A 22,248-nucleotide genomic window follows, 5' to 3' on the forward strand; every position below is an offset into this window, starting at 1 on the left:
CTTTGAACTTGAAAATTAGACTTTGCTATGCAAAGTGATAGTTGAGCAAGAATTTCTAAGTTCTAATTAGTGCAAGCCTCTAAGCCAACCCGGTGACCCATTTCTTGTTTAATGCAACAAAGACAGAAAGACTAATATAAAAGAGTTATTAAATGCATTTAACATAAACAAAGAATTTAAGCAACAAAGACTAATATAAAAGAGTTATTAAATGCATTTAACATAAACAAAGAATTTAACCTAAAACAATAAATTGATTAGGAAAACATGCTAACTTAGTTTTGATGTTTGGTAATCTGACTTTTATTGTAAACTACTAAACTACATTTGACTTTAACAACGAGCAAATTTGATTTCACTTTAAATTAAACGAAGAATAAGAAAGAGTTTAACATAATAGAGTATTAAATGCATCTAGCATAAACAAAGACTTTTAACATAAAACAATATAGTGATTATACAACCAATTAGTTTAAGACAATGTTAAGACCATATGGAATGGATGGAGCCTCTATGAGAGGCGTTATGCGTTATGTGGTGCCACGTCATCATAGAAGCTTTATGACTAAAAAGGATGTAGTGGTAAGGTTCCTGCAAAAAAATCATCACTAGTACTAAAAATAAATATTACCTGTCGAGCTTATATTTTTTAATTATTTTATCCCTTTTTATTTCCGCTGGCCTTGGGGCATGTCTGGTAAGGTTCATGTAAAAAAGCGAGATCTTTATCCATTTACCTCTCATTCAGTATATCAGCGAACACCTTGTTGGAATCAAAATTTTGTTGCATCACCTAAAAAAGTTGACTCCCAAGGTCATGTAAATCGGCGAGTCGGCGACTCATTTCGGTGAATTCTTCTCTAACTTCCACACTCGCACCCGCCGATGACCACTCCGCCCCTTTCCCCTTTCCACGACTTCTTATACCGCCCGGTTGAAACAACTCTGCATACTCCTCGTTATCACCGACTTCGTCATCATTTGAGTCAAATTTTCTAGTATCGGCGTGCAGTGTTTCAGGATCAACCGAGGACGAGGTTTTGGACCTTTTTGCTCGTTGCCTACTTCCGGACCCTGAGGAGGGTACAACGTTCCACTTAGTGTGATGATGAAGAAAATTCCAACAATTCATATATATAAAGGTCCCCCGAGCACTTTGGTACTCAGTCAGCTGTGACATCTGCCCCGATCCGACCCGACCCAGGTACCCGTTTCTCTGACCCGATCTCTCTTTTATTATTTAATATTTATACTTGTATTTTATTTTTAATAATAATATGTATTTTCCTTCCCGCCTCTTTCTCTCTCTTTCTTTCCGCTGTCCCGTCCCTCTCCTTCTCTCTTTCCGCCTTCTTTTCCCTCTTGTCGCCGTCCCGCCCTTAAGCCTTGCTTCCCTCTTTCTTCTAACTCTTTGCTTGTCCTTTGTTCCTTCCCGCCTAAGGATGTCTGCGCAGCTCCACACGCCAGACCCCTTACAAGGAATCCTGCGTGAAGACCATCTGTTCCTGCGTTACGCGAGACGAACGCTTCCCGCGACGCGCTAAGGATTTGTAGTTCCCTCGACGCGCGAAGAATTATAGTTCTTCCCGCGGCGCGCTAGGAATCTTAGTTCCTCCCGCGGCGCGCTAAGAAATGTGGTTCTTCCCGCAGTGCGCATGGAAATATAGTTCTTTCCGCGACGCGTTAAGGTTGTTTTTGTCTACCTTCGCGTTCGCGCTCTCTTGACCTTCTGTGTTTGCCTTCGCGCCTTAGCCTTCTCGCGCTGTACCCTTTGAGTTTTCTTGTGTTGAATCTAGCCGTTGCTTTTGTGTTGTCTTATCTTTTGAGCTGTTGACCTAATCTGCTTTATGTCTGAATAGTTACTTTCGGCGCTGCATGCGTACCAACCCCATTGGTTGGTAGATAAAGTGACTGACATTATCTTTTGAGATCTGCTTTTGCCAAGCTTTATCCAGTACCTTTATCTGAACTGCCCATGCCTTTTTACTGTTCGCTGACAGCTTTATCTTGCCCCCCTGCAGCTGCCATATCTTTTGATATCTTTTGCTTTTGGAATCTTTTGCTTTTTGAGATCTTTTCCCCTTTTCTAGGATTGTGTTCCCTAGGGTTTCTCTATAAATAATAGTATTATTTTTCCTAACACATCACACACAAAACACTTAATCTCTCCTGTTCTCTTGCTCCTTGCTCTCTGCCGTCTTCCTCTCTGCCTCCGTCGTCCTTCCTGTTCTTCCTGCTTTTCCGGTAATATATATTATAATTTACTTATTAATGATGCTAACTTATAATCAAGACTTAAAACAAATCATTAAAACAATAATCTTATTTATAGGTTAGCTTGTGCTTGTTTAAAGTTGGTTCTTGCTTTATCTATCACCGCATCGTTTATCATGTGAGTTATCTCGTATCTAATCCCTTTTTATTTTAAATGCTTTGGGATGTTCATGTGTTCATACAAAACTTGAGTCTTAAACTTGTTTATGAACTTTAGTCGCGCAGTATCCCATGTGTTGAGGACGTTTACTTGGCTGTTTATTTGTATGTGTGTATCATTAACCGCTTTGTTTGGCCTATTCCGCAGTTCCGTTGGTACCATTAGTTGAACACGGGAGACCTATCGTTTACGGTTTTCTTTGTTTACACTTGCACAGATGTTTTCTCGTTTTTATGCTCAATTGGGAGCATGGATTGAACTATGATCTATGAACTATCTTAGGCTTGATCACAATCTGATTACACCCTTGTTAAACTCTAGACATACACGTGTTGCGCGCAGATTTACTATGATTATCTATGATTATCTATTAAACTTGATTTCTCACCAACACGCAAGTGTTTGACGTTTATTTTAACACATGTTCAGGTTTGCAGTAGCTGTTTTGGAGCTTGTGGACACGTAGGACGTTTTTACTTTTGGACCTAGAATTAAAATGTATCAAGACAAGTTAATGTTGTTTGAATGTTATAATTTATAATATATTGATTTATGTTTGATTTATGTTCTTTATTTTTCCCGCTGCGCGTGCGCGATAAAATGTGTATTAATAAATATTGACACCAATAGTGTCGCGAGTAATGAAGCAATATGTGGCGCCCCGATGTATAATCCGCCTTTGGTCGGGGTGTTACAGATTGGTATCAGAGCTCGTTGACTTTAGGATAGGTGGTTAGACGTAACGGCCTAGAATACCTAAGAGTCCCTTCTCGCGCATGAGAGAAATCTCATGTTTGCGCGCTTATTGTTAATTACTCGTTATTTATGAATATGCTCGCGCTTGCGCAGTATATGATTTTATTCCGCGATATTTCGACTTTTGTTGAATTTCGATTTTTATTGATTTTACTTACATATTCGTTTGTTGGGGTTGAAAATCCGAAAAGTCATGGTGATACATGAATAGTTGATTTTCAATTTCCATTTACGATTATGTTCTGAGGTTGGAGACTTGAAAAGTCATGGTGATACATGAATTGTCAACCTCCAATACTCATTTTCTTGTATATTTTATATTGAAGATTGGAAAGTCATGGTGATACATGAATCGTCAATCTCCAATACCCGTTTACTAGCTATTTTAAATTGAGAACTCGGAAAGTCACGGTGATACGTGAATTGTCGGTTCTTGATTCGAATTTGTTACCTTTATTAAGTCTGCATTTAGGATCATTTATTTTACTTTAACTCTTGATAGTATCTAACTCCGTGAAACCAAGCTTTATAAGATTAAAACTTTGCGCTAAAACCAAGATATTAACTAAAATTAAAATTTTTATAGAATGCCTCCGCTATCTCGCCGATTTCAGAGAAGAGAAGCCTCGCGCATGCGCAGACAGCAACGTTCCCAGGAAATGGCCGCCGCAATAGCCCAAGCTTTGAGCCAAAACAATGCTAATACCTCCAGTTATAACATTAAGTCCTTTAATGCGGGTAACCCTCCGAAGTTCACAGGTCTTGAAGGAGCCACCGTGATGCTCCAATGGCTTGAGAAGATTGAAAACACTTTCCTCCATACCCAATGCCCCTCAGAAAGACGAACCCTATATGCTTCCAGTGTCCTGGAATCCAGAGCGCTTACATGGTGGAATGGAGTAGCTCATGCGCGTGGCGCAGAGGCTGCTTCTAGCATGACATGGGAGGAATTCAAGGAAATTCTTACGCGAGAATTCTGCCCTCCCAACGAAGTTAAGCGCCTGGAGGAGGAATTCTGGAACTTGAAGCAATACAGCGGTGAAGCGCGCGAGTACGCGACGCGCTTCCACGAGCTAAGCTTACTGGTCCCTCACCTTGTTACCCCTTCCCGCCGAGCCATCGAGAAATTCCTTGGGGGTCTCCCCATGGAAATTCAAGATTCTGTATGGGCCAGAAACCCAGTTACCCTCTCTGACGCCGTCGAATTGGCCGCTGTGCTCAGCGACAACCATGTCAGAGCAGGAACCCTGTTCCTGCGGGGAACTGAGAAGACCAAACCCACCAAGACTGTCCCTGAACCAACAGAAACCAAACCAGAACCCTCAAACCATAACCAGAAACGTAGGCGCAGACAAGCCTATGCGCTTACCAACCCGCCCATTGTCCAGCAACCCGCTTACCAGCCTCTAGCATACGCCCCTCAACCTCTGTCAGCCTACCCAACACCTATAGGCCACAACTATGCCTTAACCAATCCAGCACTTCCTGCCCCGCCAACTAAGAAACCTTACACAGGAAACCAACCCTTTTGCCCAACCTGTAGACTTCATCACCCACCTCAAGTCCCGTGTCGACAATGTAACCGATGTGGCCGCGTAGGTCACTCCGTTGAGTACTGTAGAACCCCTCCCTCCAATCCGATTGCGCCAACACCACCAGCCTACCCGCAGAACCCACAGCCAACTTACCAAAACCCACGACCCAGATCGTGCTTTAACTGCGGTGATCCAAGTCATTTCCGGAACGCGTGCCCAAGGCTACAAGTTCAGATTACTCAAGCGAATCCGGTGAACCAAATTTCGAACCAAGTGACGCGTGGCCGAGCTTTTAACATAACCGCGCACCAAGCGCAAGCGAATAACGACGTAGTTAATGGTACATTTTTGCTTAACGGATTTTATGCATCTATGCTTTTTGATACTGGCGCCGATCGAAGTTTTATCTCTCGCGCCTTCGAGCAGAAGCTTGCGCGACCGCGCGATGACTTAAAAGAAGATTTTTCAGTTGAATTGGCTAATGGCGAAACTGTTTTAATAAACTCGGTGATTAAAGATTGTACGCTTAACCTTAACGAAAACGATTTTCTAATCGACCTCATCCCCATGCCTCTTGGAAGCTTTGATGTTATTATTGGTATGGACTGGCTCTCGAAGAATCGCGCCGAAGTTATTTGCGCCAAGAAGTTGATTCGCATTCCTCGAGAAAATGGTGATCTTCATATCTACGGCGAAAAACCCTCCAGTGGTCTTAAACTTATGTCTTGCGCCGAAGCCCAAAGACTCATGCGGAAGAAGTGTATTGCATTTCTAGCCCATGTGGTTAAACCCGATGAAGGAAAGAAGCTTCGCGATATCCCTGTTGTGCGTGATTTTCCTGAAGTTTTTCCTGATGATCTTCCTGGTATCCCTCCCGCTCGTGAAGTCGAGTTCCGTATTGATCTTGTCCCTGGTGCTTCCCCCGTGGCTAAATCTCCTTATCGTCTTGCACCCGCTGAGATGCAAGAATTGGCCAGCCAACTTCAAGAGTTGACTGCTAAAGGATTCATTCGCCCTAGCTCTTCGCCCTGGGGTGCTCCGGTGTTGTTCGTTAAAAAGAAAGATGGATCGTTTCGCATGTGTATTGATTACCGCGAGTTGAACAAACTCACCATTAAAAACCGGTATCCCTTACCGCGTATTGACGACCTCTTTGATCAACTCCAAGGTGCCTCCTGTTTCTCGAAGATTGATCTCCGCTCTGGTTATCACCAGTTGCGTATCCGCGATGAAGATGTTCCGAAGACTGCTTTTCGAACTCGTTATGGCCATTTTGAATTCTTGGTCATGTCCTTCGGTCTAACCAACGCACCCGCCGTTTTCATGGATCTTATGAATCGGGTGTGTAGGCCTTTCTTGGATAAATTCGTGATCGTGTTTATCGATGATGTTCTGGTGTATTCTAAGACCAAGACCGAGCATGAGCAACATCTCCGATTGGTATTGCAAAAGCTTAGAGCCGAGCAACTCTATGCTAAGCTTTCCAAGTGTGAATTTTGGTCCGATGAAGTACAGTTTCTTGGTCATGTTGTAAACAAGATGGGTATTCATGTCGACCCATCCAAGATTGAAGCAATCAAGAACTGGATTACGCCATCCTCTCCTTCTGAGATCCGTTCCTTTCTGGGCTTAGCTGGTTATTACCGGCGTTTCATTTCGAACTTCTCAAAGATCGCTTTGCCTTTAACAGCTCTAACGCACAAAGGTAAACCATATATTTGGGGCTCGAAGCAAGAAGAAGCCTTTCTAACGCTCAAGCGTTTGTTGTGTGAAGCTCCTGTTCTTGCGCTACCTGAGGGTAATGATGATTTTATCGTGTATTGCGATGCATCCAACCAAGGTCTCGGTTGTGTTCTTATGCAACGAGGCAAGGTTATCGCTTACGCATCAAGGCAACTTAAGGTTCATGAAAAGAATTATACAACTCACGACCTCGAACTTGGTGCAGTTGTTTTTGCCTTGAAGATCTGGAGACACTACCTTTATGGTACTAAGTGTATCCTTTACACTGACCATAAAAGCCTTCAGCATATCTTTGATCAAAAGGAACTTAACATGAGGCAACGCCGATGGAACGAACTCATCAGCGATTACGATTGTGAGATCCGGTATCATCCTGGTAAGGCTAATGTGGTAGCCGATGCGCTCAGCCGAAAACCCTGCCAACTTAACTGTATCTTGCCGCGCACCCAGCTTCACTTCGCGCCGATTCAAAGCAACCTTGAATCGCGTATTCGTGACGCGCAGCGCGCATCCATCAGTAATGGTAACCTTCGCGCCGAGTTAGCGTGTGGCGCGGAAGCACTCTTTGTCCCTAATCGGAGTGGAATTCTCTGCTATCTTAATCGCATCTGGATCCCTTGTGATGAGAATCTTCGCGCTGATATCCTGAGTGAAGCGCACAAATCTCGGTATTCTATTCATCCCGGCGCTGATAAGATGTACAAGGATTTGCGCATAACTTATTGGTGGCCCGGTATGAAAAAGGATATTGCTGTGTTCGTAGCTAAGTGCCTGACTTGTTCTAAAGTTAAAGCTGAACACCAACGCCCATCTGGTTTGCTCGAACAACCAGAAATTCCTACGTGGAAATGGGAAGGTATAGCGATGGACTTTATTACCAAGTTACCTTTGACAGCAAGCAAACATGATAGCATTTGGGTAATAGTGGATCGATTGACTAAATCTGCTCACTTTCTGCCCATTCGTGAAAACTACCGTGTTGAGCATCTCGCGCAGCTTTATGTCAAGGAAATCGTCTGCCGCCATGGTACTCCTTTGAGCATCATATCCGATCGCGATGGCCGTTTTATATCTCGCTTTTGGAAATCTCTCCAATCTGCTCTAGGAACTCGCTTGGACATGAGTACGGCATATCATCCTCAGACTGACGGTCAGTCTGAGCGAACTATTCAAACTCTTGAGGATATGCTCCGATCTTGTGTCCTTGATTTTGGAGGTAATTGGGATTCACACCTGCCTTTGATCGAGTTTTCTTATAACAACAGCTATCATTCCAGTATCGGTATGGCCCCATTTGAAGCACTTTACGGTCGTAAGTGCCGCTCCCCGATTTGTTGGAGCGAAGTGGGTGAAACTCAAATCACAGGACCCGAACTTGTTCAAGAGACAACCGATAAAATCGCCAAGATCCGTGATCATCTGCTGACTGCCAGAAGCCGACAGAAGAGTTACGCAGATCGTAGGCGAAAGCCTCTCGAATTTCAAGTTGGTGGTCTTGTTCTCCTCAAAGTGTCGCCCTGGAAAGGTGTTGTCCGCTTTGGGAAGAAGGGTAAGCTTGCTCCTCGTTATGTTGGTCCATTCAAGATTCTCGCGCGTGTGGGAAAAGTTGCCTACAGACTTGACCTGCCGCTCGCGCTCAGTAATGTGCATCCAACGTTCCATGTTTCCAATCTCAAGAAGTGTCTAGCTGACGAGAACCTTCACATTCCACTTGATGAAGTTCAAGTTGATGAATCCATGCATTTCATTGAGAAGCCTGTTGAGATTATGGATCGCGAGGTTAAGCAAACCAAGCGCAGTCGTATCCCTATCGTGAAAGTTCGCTGGGAGTCCAAGCGCGGAGCCGAGTTTACATGGGAAAGGGAAGATCAAATGAAGATCAAGTACCCGCACCTGTTCTCTGCGCAACCTACTTCGAGATAAATTTCGGGACGAAATTTCTTAAAGTAGGGGAGACTGTGACATCTGCCCCGATCCGACCCGACCCAGGTACCCGTTTCTCTGACCCGATCTCTCTTTTATTATTTAATATTTATACTTGTATTTTATTTTTAATAATAATATGTATTTTCCTTCCCGCCTCTTTCTCTCTCTTTCTTTCCGCTGTCCCGTCCCTCTCCTTCTCTCTTTCCGCCTTCTTTTCCCTCTTGTCGCCGTCCCGCCCTTAAGCCTTGCTTCCCTCTTTCTTCTAACTCTTTGCTTGTCCTTTGTTCCTTCCCGCCTAAGGATGTCTGCGCAGCTCCACACGCCAGACCCCTTACAAGGAATCCTGCGTGAAGACCATCTGTTCCTGCGTTACGCGAGACGAACGCTTCCCGCGACGCGCTAAGGATTTGTAGTTCCCTCGACGCGCGAAGAATTATAGTTCTTCCCGCGGCGCGCTAGGAATCTTAGTTCCTCCCGCGGCGCGCTAAGAAATGTGGTTCTTCCCGCAGTGCGCATGGAAATATAGTTCTTTCCGCGACGCGTTAAGGTTGTTTTTGTCTACCTTCGCGTTCGCGCTCTCTTGACCTTCTGTGTTTGCCTTCGCGCCTTAGCCTTCTCGCGCTGTACCCTTTGAGTTTTCTTGTGTTGAATCTAGCCGTTGCTTTTGTGTTGTCTTATCTTTTGAGCTGTTGACCTAATCTGCTTTATGTCTGAATAGTTACTTTCGGCGCTGCATGCGTACCAACCCCATTGGTTGGTAGATAAAGTGACTGACATTATCTTTTGAGATCTGCTTTTGCCAAGCTTTATCCAGTACCTTTATCTGAACTGCCCATGCCTTTTTACTGTTCGCTGACAGCTTTATCTTGCCCCCCTGCAGCTGCCATATCTTTTGATATCTTTTGCTTTTGGAATCTTTTGCTTTTTGAGATCTTTTCCCCTTTTCTAGGATTGTGTTCCCTAGGGTTTCTCTATAAATAATAGTATTATTTTTCCTAACACATCACACACAAAACACTTAATCTCTCCTGTTCTCTTGCTCCTTGCTCTCTGCCGTCTTCCTCTCTGCCTCCGTCGTCCTTCCTGTTCTTCCTGCTTTTCCGGTAATATATATTATAATTTACTTATTAATGATGCTAACTTATAATCAAGACTTAAAACAAATCATTAAAACAATAATCTTATTTATAGGTTAGCTTGTGCTTGTTTAAAGTTGGTTCTTGCTTTATCTATCACCGCATCGTTTATCATGTGAGTTATCTCGTATCTAATCCCTTTTTATTTTAAATGCTTTGGGATGTTCATGTGTTCATACAAAACTTGAGTCTTAAACTTGTTTATGAACTTTAGTCGCGCAGTATCCCATGTGTTGAGGACGTTTACTTGGCTGTTTATTTGTATGTGTGTATCATTAACCGCTTTGTTCGGCCTATTCCGCAGTTCCGTTGGTACCATTAGTTAAACACGGGAGACCTATCGTTTACGGTTTTCTTTGTTTACACTTGCACAGATGTTTTCTCGTTTTTATGCTCAATTGGGAGCATGGATTGAACTATGATCTATGAACTATCTTATGCTTGATCACAATCTGATTACACCCTTGTTAAACTCTAGACATACACGTGTTGCGCGCAGATTTACTATGATTATCTATGATTATCTATTAAACTTGATTTCTCACCAACACGCAAGTGTTTGACGTTTATTTTAACACATGTTCAGGTTTGCAGTAGCTGTTTTGGAGCTTGTGGACACGTAGGACGTTTTTACTTTTGGACCTAGAATTAAAATGTATCAAGACAAGTTAATGTTGTTTGAATGTTATAATTTATAATATATTGATTTATGTTTGATTTATGTTCTTCATTTTTCCCGCTGCGCGTGCGCGATAAAATGTGTATTAATAAATATTGACACCAATAGTGTCGCGAGTAATGAAGCAATATGTGGCGCCCCGATGTATAATCCGCCTTTGGTCGGGGTGTTACATCAGCGTTGCTACAATAATTTCAACACCACCGGCGCCACTACCCAACGATTTATAAAGCCGGTTGTAACCCCTTGAAGGAGTTGGCATCTATCATTTATATCAGATCATTTTCCCGATATAGAATCGACCTTTCTGTAGTCATCCCTTTTGCCCATTTCCTTGAAAAAAAGTTCCTGAATTTTGTCCCAAAAAATGCCTAATGTTTGATAGTTGGCTACAAAAAAAATAGAAAACATATTAGTAACCGTTAATATTTTGTTTAATAAAATTTAGTACATAAATAAAAAAATTATTAAACAACACTTACAACACTTGGGATCTTCTGAGACCGCACACCACGACCGTGAAAGGGTCAAATACTCCTCAGGGGTCCATAGTTGAGTTGTTTTTTAGAACGAGGCTAGGTCACGTCTTTCTTTTTGTGTGGCCGTCGTCATGCGGCTTTGCTCGAACCAGCTTTTTTAGATTTGCTCGAACCGGGTTGTGTCTCCGGCTCTTCTTGAAGCACCGGATCGAGTTGCGTCTCCAGCACAGTCTCCTCTAGTATCGCTAGGAAGTTCGGATGAGTCAGTTGGTTAAAAATAACGGGTGGTACATTGGTGGGAATCCTTAAATATTGCATATATGACAACATGTTAGGGTCGAAATTCATATCGCCGAGAAGGTGGGGTTGGTTAACTCGTTTGGGTGATGTTCGGTTGAGTCGGTTGGGTGGTCTTCGGGCGTTGGTTGGTTTCAAATTGTCCAAAACCGAACATGAAATGGTTGAATGGATTCATGGTAGGTAGATGGTGGAAGGTTTTTTTTGTTTTGATTTTGATAGAAAATGAAAGAATGAGGAGAGGTGTTTAAAAAAAATGGTATGTTTGATATATATGGAGGATGGTGATAAATAAAATAGTTTTTTTTTTAAATCTAGCCGTTATAACGACTATGTTTGACCAAGAAAGGAGAGCCCGATGCTATGTGGGAAGCCCCCCTCCATAGCGTCTCGGGGGCGGTGTTCCCGCGCGCTATGGGGCTCCATGGGTGGTTACGACGTCCCACTATGGATGGTCTAATAACAAATACAGTACATTATAGACTAGAGTCATGAACAAAACTTCAATATAAAAAAATGATAAAAATTAAAAATACAAAGAAAGATAAAAATGAAAAGCTTAAGAAAAATTTGTGTCATTAAAAAAAACTTTAAAAATCAAAAAGTTTGATAAAAAAAATCATAATTTAAAATATAAATTAAAAATAGATTCATATCCACATTGCAACAGCAGAAGATGAGATTCAAAACATGTAATAATCAATTCCTAATATCAACAATTTTGGTTATAAGTTTATTATCATCCGTGGCAAAAGCTTCAATCCACGAATACAGGAACGAAGGATTCATACCTCGATTCAATTCATTCTTCTTCCATGGCGCCAGCGAAGGAATCTACGCTTCTGAGAATGGCTCCAATGAAGACAAATCAATCACCGGCAAATCCTTTATACGGTAAATTTAGGGTTTGATATTTAATTCGATTGCTGTATGTTTGTATGTGTGTGTGTGTATAAATTAAAAAATAATTCGAGCCTACTGAACCGAATGGCCTGAACCAAGCCGGAATCGAACAAACATTTTTGGAGTTTTTTGGACAACCCTAAAATACACTTTATTCATTTCCTACCATCTGATTCCAGGTTTGAATCTATCATCTTCAAAAGACCAAAGGAGACTGCCGAGAAGCAAAATGAGATGCAACAAAGTACTGGTTTAGTGGAGGCAATCATGGTTGAAGTAAAAAACCGTGATAAAATCGGTGGTGCGTATTTGAACTCTGATGCAATATGTTGCACACCAAAGCTAGCTAGTGATGGTTCTTGCAAAGTAGGAGAAGTTATCATTCGCCAAGATCCTGATAACCCGGGCTGGCCCAAACGGATTCAAACACCGTTTGGTGGAAAGAATGAAGAAGCAAAGATGATGCTGCAAACTATTGAGATTAACAGAACAGGAATGTATTATCTTTACTTCATGTTTTGTGATCCACAACTTAAGGGCACGATAATAATGAGTGGAAGAACCGTTTGGAGGAATCCAGATGGTTATTTACCGGGAAAGATGACACTGTTAATGCCATTTTATGGATTTATGTCGTTAGCTTATTTTATTCTCGGTTTGTTATGGTTTGTTAGATTTGTGCAGTATTGGAAGGATATAATACAGTTGCATTATCATATAACGGTTGTTATTGGTTTGGGAATGTGTGAAATGGCCCTTTGGTATTTTGAATATTCGAACTTTAATGTGATGGGAAGTAGGCCGATTGGGATTACTTTATGGGCGGTAACTTTTAGTGCGTGTAAAAAGACGTTTTCTCGGCTGCTTCTTTTGGTTGTGTCAATGGGATTTGGTGTCGTCAGGCCTACTTTAGGCGGCGTGACTTTAAGGGTGTTGCTTCTTGGTTTTGTGTATTTTTTGGCTTCTGAAGCGCTTGAACTTGTTGAAAATGTTGGAAATATTAATGATTTTTCTGGTAAAGCTAGGGTTTTTCTTGTGTTGCCGGTTGCTCTACTGGATTCTTGCTTTATTCTTTGGATCTTTTCATCATTATCTAAGACTTTGGAAAAGCTTCAGGTAAATTCATTGTTAGTTCTTTTTTGCTTCGTTGCAATCTTAGTCTCATAATTTTCTTATCAGCATATAATATTGCATAACAACAAAACATCATATTGCATCCACAAAAAGGCTCAAACTTTTTTTAAAAAGGAAATTTGGATTAATCTTTCGACTTAACTCATTTACCACGCCATCATTTTTACCCATAACCAGGTCAAAGATATCAGCACGTCATCTATCACGCCATCATTTTACCCATAACCGGGCCACATTACTTATAATTCAAACTTTTATAATATGAGGGTTTTAATTAATAGTTTATAAAGTTTGAACCTTTTTCTGGTGCAAATAAAGTGTGTTACCCTGAACAGAAATTGTACTAATTTGGTTATCACCCTAAATGGTAGCATAATACATACTTAATTAAGTGAGTTCACTTTTATGTGAATGAACTGTGAGTTTATAATATTAGCTAGTGCTAGTGTTTTAAAGTACGAAATCATTTGAAGTGGCTTGCATGCTGTCAATGCATCCTAATAAAAGTGCAATGTATTTGTGTTTATTGTTTGTAAAATAAAATGTGGTATGCATGTTGCCCATGTACCAAATTCACCACATTATTCAGAACTGGCTTAACGTATTATGAAAATGGAATTTGTATTTCTGCACCAATTTCATGCAAACTATTAGGTTACAAAGATGTTTTTTTACCTGTGACTGTTTTCTGTTTTGATGTTTGCTTATTATTGCAAGTTGTCATTTAGCTTCGAATGCTAAAGTTTCATGTAAATATGAAGGTGGCTTAGCTTATTACTTTTATGTCACAACATCTAATTAATCTGCTTAATTTTGATGAAGTTTAACTTTGTTATATTATTATTCTGCTACTTTTGACTCAGATACGGAGAAGCATAGGAAAACTTGAATTATACAGAAAGTTTACTAATGCTTTAGCTTTATCCGTGTTGGTCTCTGTTGCTTGGATTGGTTACGAGGTACTCCACTTCTTTACCATTTTCAAAATCTTCGATATATTAATGTGTTTATTACGAATTCTGATTAAAAAACAATGTTAATACTATAATATCTAAATGATGCATGAAAATAGAGTTTGTGCAATTTTCAATCCACTCTGCTTTTAGCCGTGTTTTTATTTTGGCCTGTTTCAGATAAAACAAAACCCAAATATATCCATCTGTAAGTAAATTAATCAAGCTAATGTTTCATAAATTACCTTTTAATCATTAATAATGCTATGCTGATATGAAGTGTACTAGCATCTTTAGTTCTCAACAATTGGCCTTCATTCACATTCCAAGTGATTGTATCTATGACAATCAAACAAACGATCGAACACGAACATGTAAACCCTTTCTTGTTTGTGTTCATTTGTTAAGAAATGAGCATGTTTGTGTTTGTTTATGTTCGTTAATAGTATAAATGAACAGTTCAATAGTTTAAACAAACGGTTCTGGAACATAAATGAACGGACATAACTTAAATATATGAATAACATACCATATTTAAAGTAAAAGGAAAGTCAACCTGTTGGGCCAAAAAAGTTTACAAAACTAGACTAAATTGTAATATTGATATTTAAATTTCATAACACGAGACTAGATTTATATTCTTTTTTTTTTTTTTTTTTTTGCTTTTTAGCTATCTAGTAATTAATAAATCTGTATGCTTTTTTATGATCATTCAGTTGTACTTCAATGCAAGTGATCCCTTGAGTGAATTATGGCAACGAGCTTGGGTTATTCAAGCTTTCTGGGCGGTTTTAGAATATATACTTTTGCTTGTCACATGCTTTCTCTGGTCCCCTTCTCATAATCCCACTAGGTAATGTTTTAATTTTTTTTTGTCATTCATACGATTTAAATAACGTCACATAAAGTGATTTGAATAAGTCATACTCAGAGGAGGTTGAGGACATAGAAGAAGGAATACCTTTGACCGCCAGTGGAGTCAAAGTGTCGGGAGAATTGATGGAGAGAAAACCAGCAATGATAACAGATCATGTGTTTGAGGTTATTGAGGAGGACAAAAGAGAATGATTCAACTTAAACTAATTATCAAAGAGTAAGATTTAATTACTTCTTTAGCCTTTCTTCTTATGATGATAAATTAAGATTTAATTACTTCTTTAGCCTTTCTTCTTATGATGATAAATTGATAACTAATTCGTCTTATATATGTTATGCAGGAAATGCAATTAAATGTTTCAAATGGTAGAATTATCTCTTGCAGCTGAGAGTTGCCGCAAGAACTAATGTTATTACAGCAAATAGAGTTGAAAAGCCATTTCTGTGATCTGATTGTGTGAAGTCAACTGATGTTGAAGAGTTTATAGCAAGTTTTTAACCATTTTATATGGATTGTAAGTGTACTTTGTGACCTGGTTTTCGGTCCCTTAATTTTGTTTAGTTAGCTTTCAGCTTCGATTATATATCCTCCCCCTTATGATGGAAGTGATCTTTGGTGAACTAACTGCAATCTTTGTGCGAGGAGGATCATACTTTCGTGTAACAGGTTATATGTGATTTATATCCATGAATTATTCAACATGCATGTAGTCTGTATTTTATGATCATTGTTGATATGTTATCAACGCGCTTGATCTGTTTATCTTATGACACTTGATTGTTTCCTATCCAATGCGTGTAGGAGTTTAACAAACGTTAACAACAATGCAGCAATGCTGTTTGACAATGTTTGAAATCTTGAATGATGTATTAAGGTAACATACACAACCAAAATGTTAAAATGAATCCAACTGAAGTGTAATTTGGTGTTTGTTTTTGCTTAAAACATCTGCAGAAGGCTTAAGTCTGCAGGCGCGCAGACATAAGCTTCTAAAGACTGTTTGTTTGTTTTTTTAAATAAGATCTGCAAACTGCTTTCTATGGTCTTAATAAAGTAGCTATTGTTTAACTTCTTCACACATCTTTACACTTCTCAACATCCTACCAAGTACCAATACCCAATGTCCAACACCACCACCACCCATCATGCGCCGCCACCACCACCGTCCATCACCGCCACCACCCACCGTCGATCATTGCCACCCACCACCACCACCACCCACCCACCCGTCGGCCACAACCGTCCACATCCGCCACCCACACCATCCACCACCCACCACCACTATCCATCACCATCACCACCACCACCATCCATCACCACCGCCACCCACCCGTCGGCCACAACCATCGTCCACTACCACCACCCACCGTCCGCCACCTACCATCCGCCACCAACACCGTCGACCACCCACCACCATCACCGTCCATCATCACCACCACCCACCGTCCCCCACCACCACCCACCACCACCACATACCATCTGCCACCAACACCATCCACCACCCACTACCACTATCCATCATCACCACCACCACCACCATCCATCACCATCGCCACCCACCCGTCAGCCACAACCATTGTCCACTACCACCACCCACCGTCCGCCACCACCACCCACCACCACCACCTACCATCCGCCACCAACACTGTCGACCACTCACCACCATCACCGTCCATCACCACCACCACCCACCGTCCCCCACCACCACCACCTACTATCTGCCACCAACACCGTCCACCACCCACCACCATCACCGTCCATCACCACCACCAACCACCGTCCGCCACCACCACCGCCAACTATTTTACTAGTCTATAGACGTTAAATGACTTCTATCTATTGTGATATGTATGACATGTAACTAATTTTCAGCTTATGCAGACGATACCCAGTTTATAAAACAAACAGTATTATATTTTCAGATTGCAGACCTTCAGACCACATCTTCAGTTGTAGACATAAAATCAGATGAAATCAGATTGCCGACAGTTTTTGTCTTAAAAAACAAACAGCACCAGTTGGTTTGGAATCTTCATGAAATCCTGTTAAGCACACCTAATTGGATTGGATTGGATTGGATTGGATTGTATCAAACCCGAACATCACTACTTATACTAAAGCTAATTTAGACCGGAGTAGGTTAATGTTCGATGACTTATAAAAGCCCAAATTTATAATTTACACAGAAAGGCTGTAGAAGAGTGTCGAGACACGTTTAATACAAAACCAATTTAAAGTATAAAACCGTGAGAATGTGTGCACATAATGTTTTGATTTCATATGAAAGAGAGAGAATGGGAGCACTTACATCATACATGACCATTATATATCATAATTAAAGAAATGAGTACACGCGTCCTTCATGTTATTGGATATTTTGAACAAATTGTTTTAAAAATACATGATACAAGCAATTATCTATAAGGGTGATGCTAAAGTAACCAACATGAGTTTATTAAACGTGCACCCGATGCCACATACCCGTTTTGTGTAAATGGACGTATAGTCTTTGGCAATTCCATGTATATGTTACTATAGGGCTAGGTGAACACTGAACATTGTGTACGGCCATATAAATCCTAGTGTTTCTTTGTATGCGACTGTATAACCCTTGGTGAGATAAAAGTTATAGCCTAAGGGATTCCTCGTATACATATATGTTGTTTTTCTTTTTCTTTTTTTAATAAAGATGTATAACCTTGAGAGTCAATCAAATTAATACAAAGTTGATTGCTAAAGTAGTTAATCATTAAAACTTTAAATATGTATGATTTTTTTTCCAATAACCGTTATGCTACGTTGCTTGTCAATAATAGAACACTAATTTATTTATTTTTATATAGATTTGTCTTCTCATCTCTTCAACTATTAACTATTATACAAGTACATGTAATACAACTGATTTTAATTGATTCGTAGTAGGGGCTACCTTCAATGAATAATGCATGCTTGTTCTGCTGTCATTTGTTCATCACCACCTAGTGACGGTACGTTTTTTCAGTTGGAATTGTATGTTTGTTTTTAAAATCTTTTCAAGTAGTTGAAGAAAAACATGCGATGATATGTAATAAAACCTATCACATGTCTCCTACTACGGCTCAATTGCAAATAATCAAGAAACCGAATAGCAAACCACAAGGGAGTCAAGAACTTACCTTGGAATATGATATATGGAACCTGTTGACGATGTGCTTGTATGAATTTTGAAAAAGAATAATCTAACACTATCCACATGCAAGGCAACCAGACTCAAAAAGGTGCTAGCCAATTACTATTTTGTAAAACATTGTAATAATTATATTATTAAGGAATTTACAAAAATGTCTTTTAATCGTGTGACATGTTTAATCTTCTTCAAAACACATTCTTGATTAACGTTGTTCGATGTACAAACATTTAGGACCATATATAGCATAGAATGTCACCATGTGTCGTTTATTTGACAAACAGATCCAACAATTTCACCATACCCTCTGTTCGAAACCCAATTCTGTTCAACCTCAATTCAATCAAATCCAAAAAACGTATTGAAATTTGGTATTCTAGTAACAACACGTATGTTTAACAATTTAATAACCAACAATATATTAAAACCCGCAAGAATGAAATAATCCAAAGTAGCGGGATACAAAGTTTGGGTAAAAGTCGATTTATCAAAATTTGAAATTAAACGCTCCTACGGTTAAAGACCCCAATCATGTCACTAATTATATAAAAAAGTGGCGTGAAAATTAAAAAAAAAACACCCAAACAATGAGCAGAGTACTTCCTCCGAAGCACAGCGTACAAGGCGTAGAACGTTAACAAATCATAAACGCGGCAAAATTGATGGATTCACAAACCCATCTAATTTTGAATTTGAAACCCACAAACTTACGCTGCTTTTAAACATCTTCATTTCTGTAATAACACCAATTTTATTTATTTATCAACCAAAGAATCTCATGAATCTCTGCACGTGACTCTTTTCTGCAAATTCAAACCAATTCCTTTATACCGCCTCCTTCATTAAACCCTAACCCTAATCCCAAATCTTCAATTCTCTATGCTTTTGGTTTAATTTCAGCTCCATGGATGCTGACGGACTGAGATCTGGATTCAAGGTACGTCAATTTAGGTGGGTTTGATTTGAATTGGGTTGATTTTGATTATTAATTTGTTCTGCAGAAGATGAAGTGTGATGGAATTGAAGAGCAAAGAGGAAACCCATCTGGGTTTGGATCGGTTTCGCAGCCGAAAGGTATTTTTCTTGTTTTCACGTCGAAATTCGGTCAATTATGCTAGGGCTAGTAAGTTGGTGTTAATTGTTATCTTTTAATAGGTGATTTGACAAAGAACACATCTTTAGGACTTGGGTCGACGCAAATTTGTGCGAAACCGAGGAATTTTGATCTTGATCTTAATTCGAGAGATGTTTCGATTTCTTTTAATCATGTGCAATCGCGAGATACGTTGTCTGAGTGTGGAAGTACTTGTGCGCCCGTTGGTGAGAAGGACTCGATAAGGATTTGGAAGGAAATGAAGCAGAACGGTTTCTTGTCGTCTTCTCATGGTGGTGTGTCGGTCCCGCCAGTGCCTAAACCGCGTGGGAGGAAGAAAGGGAACGAGTTGGTTATTAAGAAAAAGATAGAGATTGCTAAGAGGGAGCAAGTTGATAGGTTTGCGAAAGTTGCAGCTCCTAGTGGGCTTTTGAATGAGTTGAATCCCGGGATTATTAACCATGTGAGGAATAGGAAACAGGTTCATTCTATAATTGAGAATCTTGTGAGATCTTCAAGAAACAAGAACAAGAAAAGTCAAAGCAAGCATTTTGATGAGAATCTGAATCATCCATCGGCGAGTCAACAGACGCCGTTATGCTGGTCAACTGATAATGATGTGCTCGGGCTTAAACTTTCATCAGATTCAACTATGGTTTCAGAGAATAGGAGCTCGTTGTCAAATGATGAGTCGGCAAATATCTCAACTGTTGATATGCTTTCTGTTAAAGGTCAGTTCATTAAGAAAAACATTAATTTTATGTCATAATCATATTTATTTAGAATGATTATAATGATCAACTTAGAAATGTGATCAATGAAATAGCAATGTTAAGCTTGTAAACGAATCGAGTGAACAGTTCGTGAACCGTTTGGCTGGGAGTCCGTTTATGTTCGTCCATTTATTAAAAGAACGAACATGAACAATTTTTTTTTGTTAATTTAGTTAAAACGGACAAACAAGAACACATGTCTCGTTCTTTCTTTTATGTTCATGAACGTTTGTTTATTTAAATCCGTTTATGTTAGTTCATTTATGTTCATTAGTTTACGTTTGTTTATGTTCGTTCATATATTCATTATTTCATTTAAAGGTTTTGGCCCTTTACAACGTATTTCAACATGTTGTTCTCCACATTACTTTTAATTAGTTTTAGCTCAGTTATATTCATTTTTTTATGTTCAATTATGTTCGTTCTTTTATGTTTGTGAACTGTTCATTTATATTGTTAACAAACGAACATAAACAAACACGAACATGTTCATTTTCTTAACAAACGAATACTAACAAAACCGTGGCTGATGAAAGTTTTCAACAGTAGAGAGATAAACGAACTCCCAGCCAAATGGTTCACGAACCGTTCACTCGGTTCATTCACATGCTTAACACTCAATTTGAGCTCTTTCATTGATCACATCCCTAAGTTGATCATTATAATCATTCTAAATAAATATGATTATGACATAGGGGAAATTAATGTTTTTTTTTTTGTTACAGCTGCAAGTGTAGCTTCTCAATGGTTGGAACTTCTTCATCAGGACATTAAAGGTCGTCTTGCAGGTATTATTGCTTATGTTCCAAATGCATCCTTTTTTGTTAAAAGATAAAAAATAATCGTAACATTCTAAGCGATTAAACACGTGACAATATCGTTATTGCAGCATTAAGGCGTAGCAAGAAGCGTGTTCAAAATGTAACTCAAACCGAACTACCTTTACTGATATCAAGGGAATTATCTTCTAGTCAAGAAAACAATCTGTATGTTAGTAAAGAAAATCATGAGTTACATAAAGTCAGATGGACCGCTCTTTTTGATCAAATTGATAAATCTCTTTCTGAAGAAGAGAAACATCTGGTGAGTTTTAATATTAGCAAAGAGCATTTTTGACATTTCATATTTATAGATGTGATCTTTATCAGGAGAACTCATTGAACCAAGTGCGGGAAATGCTATTGCACTGTGAACATGGTCTTCTTCATTTTCCTCAGGCTACTTTGCCAAATAATTACATGTAAGTGCTTGATCCTTATAATGAGAAGTTATGTGCTTAAAAAGTTAAAATCAAATTTAATTATTTTGGATGAAATGAAGGTTTCAGAAAGTAGCACCAATTTTAGACAAGGATTTAACTGTTCGTGCTGCGGCTGCTGCTATTTATTCAACTTCCAGTTTGCTGCAACCTGCAGAAAACCTACCCTGTTGCTAATCATCTTTTGACCAAAGGTAGTTAGTTACTTGTAACAGTTTTAACTTCAGAAAAGCTTGCACATGATGAGAGCTCATTTTATATTTGTATTGAGTTTTGCTTGTTTATTTATTACATTTACATGTTTAATTTATGTCTCTGTAGTATCCCTTTGTTCAATCTTGGGACAAAGAAACTGGTTTCTGTTGACAACTTGTTCATGAAAAATAATAAGAATTTGCAAATTGCAATGACTTGTTCTATTGTTTCACTTAAGTGTGATATTTCTTCTGCATAAATATTTATAAATGGATTATTATATGTGGAAGGGCTTTAAATTTTGTGTGTTTTTATGATCTCAAGTAGGGATGTGCATTAGAGGTGAGTATGGGTCGATCATGACCTATAACTGAAGGCGATAGTGATTTGTTTGGTTATAAAATGTAGTGGTTTGTTTTAGTTATTTGGTTAACAGCCTTTGATCAAAGTTTCGGGCTTTAACCCAAAAATATAATGGTCATGCGATCTCGAACATGTTTTAAGTTAGGCCACCAACACCCATGACTGCCCCTATTAGTCTTTGCCGATACAATCACTCACACCGCTACCACAGCTGCCACCTACCAGTTACTGTTGGCAGTGCCTGGCAGCATCACCATCGCTGATGGCAGCTATACTTCACCGTCGACACTGTTACCATCATTGTCAATTTGTCATCACTTACGTCTGTCCGCCATTTCCTGTAGCTGCCATAGAAAACAAATATTTTATATGCTATAGCACTAGAATGGATTTTGATTAGCCTGTTCTTTTCATAACGTCTTGTTTCACCCCTAGAGAAAATGATACCTTGCTTTTTATAACGGCTAGAGGACGAGTGGAACCTTCTCTCTCTCTACACATACATATATATTTATCTACTAGGTTAAGTATCCGTGTATAACACAGGT

At 39.5% G+C, this 22,248-nt stretch overlaps 2 protein-coding genes across 2 annotated transcripts; both read left to right on the plus strand.

The window, feature by feature from the left end:
- Nucleotides 1-480: 480 nt before the first annotated feature.
- Nucleotides 481-15,515, plus strand: LOC143566081 (uncharacterized). The gene is made up of 8 exons (XM_077052865.1): nt 481-587; nt 9,006-9,062; nt 11,718-11,879; nt 12,068-13,004; nt 13,886-13,981; nt 14,692-14,828; nt 14,884-15,068; nt 15,193-15,515. The coding sequence occupies exons 1-7, from the start codon at nt 481-483 to the stop codon at nt 15,041-15,043; spliced, it is 1,656 nt and encodes a 551-aa protein (XP_076908980.1). The 3' UTR covers nt 15,044-15,068; nt 15,193-15,515.
- Nucleotides 15,516-18,922: 3,407 nt separating this feature from the next.
- Nucleotides 18,923-21,379, plus strand: LOC143566082 (uncharacterized). The gene is made up of 7 exons (XM_077052866.1): nt 18,923-18,955; nt 19,020-19,092; nt 19,174-19,842; nt 20,610-20,672; nt 20,774-20,967; nt 21,033-21,124; nt 21,205-21,379. Exons 1-7 carry the CDS (start codon nt 18,923-18,925, stop codon nt 21,317-21,319), a joined length of 1,239 nt encoding a protein of 412 aa, XP_076908981.1. The 3' UTR covers nt 21,320-21,379.
- Nucleotides 21,380-22,248: the final 869 nt, after the last annotated feature.

The sequence above is a fragment of the Bidens hawaiensis genome, unplaced genomic scaffold (genome assembly GCF_021521415.1).
Source record: "Bidens hawaiensis isolate Kalapana, Puna unplaced genomic scaffold, B.hawaiensis_p1.1 tig00022689_1, whole genome shotgun sequence".
Lineage (NCBI taxonomy): Eukaryota > Viridiplantae > Streptophyta > Magnoliopsida > Asterales > Asteraceae > Bidens > Bidens hawaiensis.